Source organism: Saccopteryx leptura, chromosome 6, assembly GCF_036850995.1.
Source record: "Saccopteryx leptura isolate mSacLep1 chromosome 6, mSacLep1_pri_phased_curated, whole genome shotgun sequence".
In the NCBI taxonomy this organism is placed as follows: domain Eukaryota; kingdom Metazoa; phylum Chordata; class Mammalia; order Chiroptera; family Emballonuridae; genus Saccopteryx; species Saccopteryx leptura.
Genome location: NC_089508.1, coordinates 48,934,849 through 48,946,943, shown reverse-complemented (window position 1 = coordinate 48,946,943; position 12,095 = coordinate 48,934,849). Strand labels below are relative to the sequence as shown.

Sequence of the window (12,095 nt, the reverse complement as noted above, 5' to 3'; positions counted from 1 at the left end):
CAAGCTTGCTCTGCTGGGTCTGCTCCAGAAGATGGCTGATTTTGGCATTCACTCTTTTTTCATCATATTTTTTCCTGAATTTTCTTTGATAGTTTTTTGTTTAGAATCTCTTCCTTCAGGTTGGCCCCCTTCTTGTGGCTCAGGGGCAGTGCACAGTGGGATGCATACCACTGACGGTACAGTGTGCCGTCAATGAGCACAATGCAGCTCTTTACTAGGGTCTTGGTGCTGAAGGTGGTTGTTGGGTACATCGTAGACACATCAATAATCCTCGTTTTGCCCATGCAACACTCTGAGCCTGGAAGAAGCTGTCCAGGTCCAGCCTCAAGGCTCGGTGCTTGCCTCCCAGCACATGGACTGGGTGTGTTTGTTGGGGGCCAACCTTACTGTTGGCAGCAGGGCATCCCCGTTCATATTTTCGCTTTTTGTGGTAGGACTTAGTCTTGCCCCCATCTTGCGGTGCTTGTCCAGAGGGAAGCCCATAACTCAGCACCGGCTGGAAAGAGCTACTTCTTGATTCTTAATTTTTAGGTATTACACATTGATTTTCCACTGTGGAAGATGAGGACTTTTCTACCTCACTTCTAAAATACCAGGTCTTCTCCCAATATATGTTACAATTCTGATTATATTAGTATTTTTCTGTTAACTTTATGCCATTCAACCACTGGTAATAGGTTACTTTTTCTTTTCTAATACATTTTGCTTTCCTGAAGTTAATAACTGGTAGTGTGTTTTTTTTTTTAATTTCATCTTAGATCTAAGTTTTTGCTTAGAAACAGTATCATCAGTAATTGAACCCTGGAGGCTTGAAGAACATCCCCTTCACCCTCTGATTTTTGGCCACAGAGGCAGTGGATTGTTCAGTATAAGCTTAGAAGTCTCTTAACTTGCTGCCTCAGGGCATTCTGATACTTAGGGAGCCTACTTGGGACTCTGTGGAAGGTAAATGTTTCAAGACCTTGTACAACTAAAAATGTTTCCATTTTATTCTTAGGTTTAACAGTTCACTTGGATCCAGAATTTTAGGTTGGAAACTTCAGAGTTTGGAAATCACTGCTTCTGTTGAAATTTGAAGCTATTCTGATTCCTTGGTATTTGACCTGCCCTTTTTCTTTGGAAACATAGCAGATCTCTTTGACCCATGTCCCTGAAATTTCATAATAATTTGCTTTGGTACAGTTTTGTTTTTTTCCATCCAGCGTTCTTCCTATCTAGAATCTGAAGTTCTTCAGTACTGGAAGAAATATGATTTCTTCTTTTTTTTTGGATATGTAGGAGATGGATTTGGGGCCTCCTGGGCTGCTATGATTTTCTTTTTTTCCTCCAATATTTCCGTTTTGTTTTGTTTGATCTTCTAATAAATTTCAACATTATAAACCTTTTGTTGAATTACTCAGGTATGCTATCATATTTTCTTGGAGCTCTTTTTATTTTTTAGAAGATCCTCTTTTTAGTATCCTCCACTTGATGCACAGTTCTAACTCCTTTCTGGAGATACTCTTTTCTTGACTTTCATCCTGCATAGTGTTTCTTCTAAGTGCTTTTCTTTTCCAGTTGTTTTTCACTTTCATATTAGAGGCTTTCCTCAGATGTTTTATAACTGCTGGATGTTTAATCATTTTTTAAAAAATGTTTATTGTACTGATTTTAGAGAAAGCGAGAGAGAGAAAGAGGAAGGGAGAGACAGGAAAATCCATCTGCTCCTGTATGTGCCCTGACCAGGGACTGAACCCACAACCTCTGCACTTTGGGATGATGCTCTAAACCAAGTGAGCTATCTGGCCAGGGCTGTTTAATCATTTTTAATAGCATAGGACTAAAAGACTACCTGGAAGCTCTGGATGCATGGGATGTTAGGGGCTTGTCAAGTATGTATGATTTTCACTGTAGAGTTATCTAGCTGGGTAGTTTAGCTGGGATTCCCTGAGGTCAGGCTCTATGTAGGTCCTTCCACTTGCACTAGCCAGACTGCACAGAGAAGACTCTTCCAATATTGTTAGGATGGGAAGACTCTGGCTGCCATAATTCAGTGAAAGGAGGATACTGATTTTTGTATTCAGTATGTAAATATTTTCTGTTTTGAGCGTGGTCCCCTGCCATCTATTATATCCAGTGTCCTTCAGTCCAGAGGCCCCATGTAACATACCCCAAATAAACAGCCACACACTTACTGAAATCATATCATATTCATTTTTAAGGGACAACACTTTATTTGCATAACATTTTATGATTTGCATAATGCATAGTGAAAAGAACAGAGTCACAAGACTCATGGTCTGGCTCAACCACTAACTTGCTGTGTGAATTGGGTCTCTTAACCTTGCTAACCTCTTATTTCATCATCTGAAAAATAGAGATGATAATACCTATTTTTACAGAACTGTTAAAGACCAAATGAGATAGTTACACTGTTTTCCTCTCAAGTAATGGCTCAAAATAAATCTATAGTTTGCTATTGCTAACCCCTTGTTCATCATCTCAATGCTAACGGTCCTCAATGAGTACATTAAGATAACAGGTACCAATGTGACACTGTAATTTTGAATACTAACAATAGCAAAATAGAAGCAAACTCAAAAATGGCCTTATTAACTCCTATTTTTAGAATGCTGGTTTTATAATACTTACTTATACTATCCCATCAAGAACTCAATTTCATTTAAAAAATTTTTTCTTAAACCTACTCAAAATGAATACCTATGTTATGTAGAAAACCCAAGATTACATGTGTAGCTGCTTTACAGTTTCCCCTCTGGTATAGTATATGTAAATTACATATCATGGGCAGTTAAATACTTCCCCCCTACATTAGGGATGATAATATATATGAAGATTAGTTTCTTATGCATTATCCCTAATGTAAAAAAAAAAAATCACAGGTATATTATACTGCTTGTCAAGAATACATACACATGGTAATCATATCTAGACATACATACTTTTTCTAACAATATTTCAATCATCATCAATATCTTCTGTATGACCCCTACAGCTATTTGTAGTTCAAAACACAAAACTCCCTTTAAGGCAATTCTGGGTAATATTATATTATAAAATGCTTGTGTTAAACAAAATTGCATGTACATACTGAATCTGCAAACACACTGTCTTTAACCCCTCAAACTACTTTTAAAAGGCAAACAAAAGTTTTATACATTATAAAAAATTTTAAGCTGCTCTGCAACCCTCCTTTGATAAAAGTTAGATACATTACACCACTCCAGCAAGAGATTAATAAATAAGGATTAAATATTCTATTTTACAAAAACATACAGAATGGCCAATGTAAAAGTGAAAGGCTTATTTGATAATTTCTTCATCAAATTATGTTCATTAAGAAATAATAAAACATGGTATAAAATGAGAAAACTGTCACTAAATTTATCTCTTGGAAGATAATCACATGAGTTGTTATCTAAAAATATCATGGCACCCTTGTTACAAACATTATTTTTTTAAAAAAAGACTGGGCTTCCTGGAACTATAGGACTATTTATCTCATAGCTTTTATTAAGCAAACTTGATATAACCACCACACAGTGGCAAGAGATAAAACAGCTGTTTCCAGCTACAGAAAATACTACCTTAAAGTACAGATCATTTGAGATATAACCTATAACAATTAAAGCAAATCATAGTGTAGTCTGTACTGAATTTCCTTAAGATACTTTTACTTTCAATGGAGTATATTCATTTTCCTGTCATTTGAGATCAGTTCTGTTGCTTAGTAACTATTTTCATGTCCAGCCAAGATGTAAAGATTGCTGTGCGCAGTAGGATTTTCTGTTGGCCTACTTTCCAGAACGACAACCCTGCAATTAAGCCAAAACAAAAGATTTGTGTTAAGAGTAAAAATAGAGATTGCACGCTTCAAATACTGACATCAAACCAGGAAAGAATATCATTGTTTACATTCTCATTAAATTATATGATATCAATATCACAAATGTACAGTCAAGTTCAGCTTTACATTTTATAGCTTAAAAACAAAGTAAGAACTGATAAACTTATGAATATAAAATATTGAAAACATTTCAGGGCAGTTTCATTCTCTTATTCCAACTAAAAACAAACTGGCTTACTCATAAAGTATAAATAGTTTTAGAACATATACTAAGAAGAAGGGCTGAGAGAATAAAACAGGATTTCTAAGAGACCGCCATTCAAATTGTTCAAGGTATTTGAAAAAAAAAGTTAATAAAAAGTATGACATGGGGTGTAAATCCTTTGTTCACAGAACAAGGGCAGGGAAAGAGTTTAATCAAAGGACTAACTTAGAGAAAAATCAATAAAGTGCCACACCACAGGATTTACACTGTAGACAAGGGGTTTGAGAACAGAATGAAAAACCATGTACCCATACAGAGAAAAAATTCTTGGGAGGGGAAACTGCATAAATACTTCATATTTTTCCAGTGTATGAGTTTTCTACAACTAGCATATTATGACTTTTGTAATGAAAACAATAAAAAATAATATATATTTTATATTATGTATAACAGAAAAGTAGAGGGGAAAATGATCTATAATCCAATTGCCCAGAGTTAATTAGCCATTAATATTTTGACATGTTCAGGGCTTTTTTTTTAGACACAAATACCTATAGTTAAACAATACACTTTAGCTTGACCAGGCATTGGCACAGTGGGTAGAGTGTCGGATTGGGATGCAGAAGGACCCAGGTTTGAGACCCCGAGGTCGCCAGCTTGAGCGCGGGCTTATCTGACTTGAGCAAAAAAAAAAAAGCTCACCAGCTTTGCTGGCTCGAGCAAGGGGTTACTCGGCCTGCTGAAGGCCTGTGGTCAAGGCATATATGAGAAAGCAATCAATGAACAACTAAGGTGTCGCAACGAAAAACTGATGATTGATGCTTCTCATCTCTCTCCGTTCCTGTCTATCTGTCCCTATCTCTCTAACTCTCTCTCTGTCCTTGTAAAAAAAAAATACACTTTAAAATATTAAAGAAAAAATAAAAAGATATATATCTTAAAATCAAGTAAGATAATCAGAACAAAGCAATGATTTGAAGAAAAAAAAAAAGGGGTAGTTTTTTAGAGTCAACCATGACAGAATGGACAAAGACAAAGGGAATGGCTGAAAGAGAAAATTCTGGGTAGGAGGTGGGTGGACGGAAAGAAGTAACTAAGAGAAATGGTTTATGATGCCTATACTATATTAAGCAGAATTCTCTCTGACTATGTCTTGTTAAAGTGTTATTTGCGCCAGGATCACTGAATAATCCACAATTCTTTTGGCAATCCTTGCTAGAGAAAAAAAGAGGCTCCCTTTCTGGAGTCTTGAACTAGGTGGTCTTCCAATTACTTCTTTGTTTTTTTATAGGATTAATTACTAAGTCACCATTATCTTTTCTTTTTTCTTTCTTCTTCTTTTTTTTTTTTTGGTATTTTTCTGAAGTTAGAAGCAGGGAGGCAATCAGACTCCCCGCATGCTCCTGACCAGGATCCACCCGGCATGCCCACTAGGGGCGATGCTCTGCCCATCTGGGGTGTTGCTCTGTTGCAACCAGAGCCATTCTAGCGCCTGAAGCGGAGGCCATGGAGCCATTCTCAGCACCTAGGCCAACTTTGCTCCAATGGAGCCTTGGCTGTGGGAGAGAAAGAAGAGGGGGAAGGGTGGAGAAGCAGATGGGTGCTTCTGCTGTGTGTTGTGACCGGGAATTGAACCTGGGACTTCCACACGCTGGGCCAACGCTCTACCGCTGAGCCAACCAGCCAGGGCCTGGACTTACCTCTTCTACTCACTAGTTGCCATTTATCAAAAAAATCTTTTTTTTTTTTTTTTTTTTTTACAAAAGTCTCCTAAAATTTTTTATGGAGTCCTAACTTCACCATGCCCCTTTTCTTAAATGTAATATATATTTAGCAATTATTTTGTGATTAGACTGAACCTGAAGACCAAAGGTTCTCAATCCTCAGCTTAGGACTGATGTATACTACTAGTACAGTCAATTTTACTGTTGTAACAATTTTTTTGGTGAAAAAATAGGAAGAAGTGGGTATTTCATTAGTTGTGAAGGTAGACAATATAGACTTTGGGGAACAAAAACTACTCTATTTTTCCATGAGATGGCATTGTTTTGGAACTTGTCTTTCATTTTGATCATAGAGACCCACATAATTCCCCCTAATTTAGACTGACCTCAGAAAGTGAGTGAAATAGTTTCTGATATAAAAGCAAGTGCCACAGGTGCATATTTTGTTGGATTATATATAGTAATAGTTAATAGAGGGTAACATCCCAGGAAGAAATGATGAAAACAAAGGAGCTTGAAATGTGTCATGGTACTAGGGACATAAATACCTGTATTACACAAATTTTGTCTTCGGTGAATATAACTATCTCTAGAATCAAGATCCTCACACTGAAAAAAGATTGCTTAATCAACTAATTAAAATATTATTCTATCAATAAAGTTGTTGAGAAACCCTCTAAGAGTTTTGTCTGAAACACAAGCTGACAGTATAATTAAGAATACAATCACCAAACTCCTTTGGTAATTAAGACAACAATATATTTACCTGTCTGATCCTAATAAGCGGAAAACTCTTGTTTCATCTGAAATCTCCTGGGTAACCTATGAGAGAAAATACTTATCAGTAATACCTTAGTTCCCATATTGTTTAAATAATAATTTAAATAGAGCAATTATTAAACAGTAATAATTTCTGATAGACTTAATTCCTCAAATGAAATCAATTTCAGGAAGTAGTTTTTTGACTGTCTATTAGTAGAAATAAAACATTTATGGAACATCTGTTATGGGTTGGGCACGTTCCCTAGAAGAATTCTTGTATTATAATTCCTGTATTACTGGAGGAAAAAAACCACATGAAGACTTGGAGAGGTTAGGTAACTTAAGGTTCCGTAAATGGTAGACCCGAGATTTGAACACAGGTGCACTAGACTGCAGAGCTCCTGCTTTTTCCTCTATGTCACAGTGCAGATTTCAGCAGAGCTGTGGTGGGCACGCCCATGTGCCAGTGTCTTATACCGGCAGATCTGTGGTCCTTTGCTCTGTCTTCTCCAAAGCCGTTGAATGCACTCAGCCAGGCACAGGCACATACTGAACCGCGGGGAATTTACACCCCCAGGGACAATCATTAACCAAAGGAATTGCAGTTCTTTATAAATGCACCAGATCTCCCACCTTCAAATGAGTCAATTCTGAGGTACACTCTAGCAGGGGTCTCCAAACTTTTTACACAGGGGGCCAGTTCACTGTCCCTCAGACCACTGGAGGGCTGCCAAATACAGTGGTCCTCTCACTGACCACCAATGAAAGAGGTGCCCCTTCCAGAAGTGCAGTGGGGGCTGGATAAATGGCCTCAGGGGGCCGCATTGCGGCCCGCGGGCCGTAGTTTGGGGACACCTGCTCCTCAGTGGTGGTAATGGGATTAAGCCCTGGCTTCCCGTAGTGGGAACCAATTTATTACTGTGCTCCTTATTGGCCCTTTGCCCTCTCCATCTTATAGTCCTCACTCCATTTGTTTCTGGGATCTACTCCCAAGTAAATTACCCGCTCTTGAGTCCTTGTCTTAAAGTCAGTTTTTGTAGGAACCCAACCTACTACAGTGTGGATATAAAATAAACATAAATATAGTCTGTTATCAATGAATTTGTACTGTAACTAAAAGAGAATTAATATACTTGAATCAGAAAATAAATTAGGTGCTATACTAGGTGGAGCTAATTTTCAGAATATTAAGTTCAAAAGTATTCCAAACATTGTGGACTGGAATAGATGAATACTTTATTAATATTATAGCAAGGCCCAAACTGGACTATGAGAACATTAACAGAAAGAGGTAAGCAAGATGAGTTAAAAATAGGATATAAATTTATACTTGATATGGTGAAAAACAGGTATCTTCTATAGATTTCTAACTAAGGGAGTGATACAAAGTAGCATCTAAGGACAATTAATCTTATGGCAGTAAGTAGGGCTGTAGGCTTCATTAAATGCAGGGACCTGGTGAAGTTTAGTGACATAGGCCAGTAACTAGATAATCTGACATATGCAAAGACAGCAAATTTATGTCATTTTCTCTTGGAAGGATTCTAATTCCTCATTCATATAAGAGGTGAAAATACTCAATTACCTACAAATAAAAGTGAGTGTGGATAAAACTACAGGAATTCAAATAAAAGACTTGAAGCTTTAAAATAAGTCCACATATATGTGAGGCCATGGCATACAAGAATTACACAGGTACTCACACAAATGGGAAATGTCTTTGTCAGTACTGTCTGAACTATTAAGATTTCCTTCTCAAGGTGGGAGCCCAAGTTCCCCATCTCCTGCATGAAATATATCCTGCTTATCTCAGCTAAAAGTGATTTTTGGAGACCCTCCAAATACAGGCTATATTAACTCTAGACAAGTTACTTAACCACCCTGTGCCTGTAAAAATGGAAATATGGATAGTATTTAACCCCACTGGATTATAAACCTTAAAGAGCTAATATCTGTGAAGTGCCAGGAATATAGATGTTAAAAGGGTTTGAAATTATTTATAATTATGCTCTCCTATGTCTTATAGTGCTATAATAATAGTGTCTTACATGCAGTTGGTACTCAAAATATTTACTAAACAAGTTAATTTTCTTAGATTTTCCTTAGTCTCATGATCTAATACATATCAATTTAAAATTTAAATACAGTATTAAAAAAGAAGCTATATACTTTTTGATTATGGAAAAGGCTTATCAAATTAGAAAACTTTAGCAAGCTTAGTAACCATATTTAAAAATTATGAAATTAAAGGACTGAAATTGTGTAAATTCACGTTTTAAAATTCCTTGTGGCCACTGAGTATTTTACAATACAAACCTGAACATCTCAAGGAAAAAAACTAGCATTTTTGCTTTATCAGTTCACAGGATTAAAGGCACTAAACAGAAATATGGGCTCAGAAAGAAATTGTATAAAATAAACACTTCAGTGTTTAAAATCTTTAGTGAGAATCACAGGAGGGAACCTGAGAAACCTTACCTCATCTGATTTGAAGCTTTTACCTTGCATTCCATGTTTCCAGAAAGCCAACACACTGTCTTGAAGGCATACTAAAAAAAGATAAGGGAGAAATGAGACTAAAATACAGCACAAGTAATTCATTATACATTTTCTTTAACTGTTTTAATAAGTGATAATGTAAGGCTATCCAAGTGCTTGGTGCAAAATTCCAGACCATTAGTTTCCAACATTTTTGTGGCCAGGCTGTACCTAAACTCAATTAACTTACTGAGTTGGGTCATACAAGTTTCCAAAGATATATATCACAGACATTCATTTAAACATGCACTAACTTTTTTTAAAATACTTTTTTCATTACAGTTGACATACAATATTATATTAGATTCAGTCGTACAACATAGTGATTAAACCAGTATATTAATTTTTCTTTAATATATTATCTTTTTCCTTAGGTGAACAAAATAATAAAACCATATAATTGGCTTTCTGAATAAAAAACATCGTTATTTAAATAGTCATATAATTAGAAGTCGCTATTAAGAAAACATCTTTTATTTATGTTCACATTTTCCCTATTACAAAATAATTAAAATAAATAAACCTGTCTCAGAATCCAAAGTTTAATCACACACTGAATATTTATGATCTTAGAGCCAATTCTTACTTGGAGGGGCTCTCAGATACAGCAATCACTGCAGTGGTTCCCAGCCTCCTCAGGCCTCTGGAGCATCCTGGCCTTACAGACCCCTTGGCCTACATGTGGGTTCACAGATTTAAGCCAAGTTCACACACCTTCCTGACAGCTTTAGATTCAGGAATGACCATGACCCCACAGTATGGCTACTGTGCGGCATGCCACAGCTCCTCCTACCCCAACCTCCCATTTTCCCTTGGTGTGGCCTGAAGGTCTTGGAGGGAAATCTATTCTTTTTTTTTTTTTTGTATTTTTCTGAAGCTGGAAACGGGGAGAGACAGTCAGACAGACTCCCACATGTGCCCGACCGGGATCCCAGGGGCAACGCTCTGCCCACCAGGGGGCGATGCTCTGCCCCTCCGGGGCATCGCTCTGCCGCGACCAGAGCCACTCTAGCGCCTGGGGCAGAGGCCAAGGAGCCATCCCCAGTGCCCGGGCCATCTTTGCTCCAATGGAGCCTTGGCTGCGGGAGGGGAAGAGAGAGACAGAGAGGAAGGAGGGGGCGGGGATGGAGAAGCAAATGGGCGCCTCTCCTATGTGCCCTGGCCGGGAATCAAACCCGGGTCCCCCGCACGCCAGGCCGACGCTCTACCGCTGAGCCAACTGGCCAGGGCCGGGAAATCTATTCTTGCTGTGCCCTGCATGGTGTCAAACACAGGCCTGGGCCCAATAAGGCAGCCATGTGGGGTCACTTAGTGGTTCAGAAACAGAGTGGGCAGGTCCTTCAATTGGAGGAGGCAGTGGAACCTCTGGGCTCTTTCTGGCAGGGGGCTGGAATCAGTAAGGTAGCAGCAAACGAGGGAGAAATAATGAGGGAGAGAACCCATTTAATTGTTGGGAAGTTAGCCATATGCCCTACACTAGTAAAGGGGAGAAAGTGATTGAAACTGTATTTTTTTATGAGAACACTAACTCTGTAAAAAGTTAATGTAAGACTCTCTTGGAGCCGGCCAGATGGCTCAGTGGATAGAGTGTTGGCCCAGCATGCAGACATCCCAGGTTTGATTCCCAGTCAGGGCACACATGAGAAGCAACCATCTGTTTCTTTTCCTTTTCCCTTCCTTCTCCAACTTCTTTCTCTTTTTCCCTCCGATTGATTTGAGCACTGGCCCTGGGCACTGAGGATAGCTCAGTTGATTCAAGCAGTGGCCCCAGACAGGGTTGCCAGGTAGATCCTAGTTGGGGCGCATGTTGGAGTCTATCTCCCCTCCTCTCACTTAAAAAAAGAAAAAAGAATGTCTTGGAAACATAATTTTGCTCAATAAAAATAAAAGTATTTTACAATAAAAAGTCTCACTAACTGTGATGAATACAAAACCATGTCACTGGTTTATTTTTAAAAGGTGATTTAAAGGGACTCTTTTTACCCAGAAGGATCCTTGTAATTATTCCAAGGTTCACTGACAGGGAGAGCATAGGAGGAATACATTTTTGTGTAACAATTAAAATTCCCTAAGAAATATGGCACATATGAAAAAAAAAGCTGAGGTACCAGTGTGTTTCAGTTAAAATGAGGAACTACAAAGATCTCCATGTCTGGCTCTCTACTGAAAATATTAAATCTTAGAAACTGGCATGCAAAAGCAGAGGAAGAAACTAGCTCCAAAATTCCTTCTGTCCTGACGTCTATCAAAAGTTTAGGGTTTCCGCTTCAATAAATAAGTTTTTCAATCATAAGCAAATTATATTTATATAAGGTATTTATTTACACAGAGGGATTAAACATACTTTGCGACAGGGCAAAATCCTTTCAGAAACCATTAAAATATTTTTAAAAACTTTTCTAAAAAGTAAAAAATATGTATTTAAAAGCATATATATTTAATGATAAAAATATATTTTCCTTTTTATTGAATTTAGTGGCTGACTCTAGTTAACAAAAAAATATAAATTTTTTTTATGGCTCAAATAAAAATCGCCAACTTTGTTTTATCTACTTTTGACTTATGGCAGAATCATATCATATATTATTCAGTGTTTCCAGCCACAATATTTTTTTCCTAAATTCTATCATCCCTGAGAAAAATAATAACATATAATCAACGAGGTACTTTTACCATGAAACCAATGAGTTTTATAGAGCAAAACAATCATTGACAAGGAAGCAAATTAAAATGGCATATTAGTTTCCAACTCCTGTGGAAAAGTAGTTACAATACTTATATGGAAATAGGCCATCAACACACACCAAGCACAATCTTACACGGCAAAGAATTACAGCCTATTTAATACCATCAATCATACCACACAAATACCTTCATGATATGGAAAGAATTGGGAGAAGTATAATTCACTTGGATGCAGCAAAGGGAATAAACAAAAATTAAAAAATGATTTCAAGTTTTAAATACTTAGAAAACAACAATAAAAGACTTATTATTGTCTATACCTGCACTGTCCAAT

General features: G+C 37.4%; 1 protein-coding gene across 2 annotated transcripts in view; it reads right to left on the bottom strand.

The window, feature by feature from the left end:
* Positions 1 to 2,189: 2,189 nt before the first annotated feature.
* Positions 2,190 to 12,095, bottom strand: part of MAP4K5 (mitogen-activated protein kinase kinase kinase kinase 5) — a 117,599-nt gene continuing 107,693 nt past the window's right edge. For both annotated transcript variants that reach the window (XM_066344341.1, XM_066344340.1), the window contains exons 30-32: positions 9,017 to 9,087; positions 6,543 to 6,598; positions 2,190 to 3,815 (exon numbers count right to left, since the gene is read on the bottom strand). In XM_066344341.1, the coding sequence (XP_066200438.1) occupies positions 3,728 to 3,815; positions 6,543 to 6,598; positions 9,017 to 9,087 (215 nt within the window). In that variant the 3' untranslated portion in view covers positions 2,190 to 3,727. The remainder of the gene's footprint in view (positions 3,816 to 6,542; positions 6,599 to 9,016; positions 9,088 to 12,095) is intronic.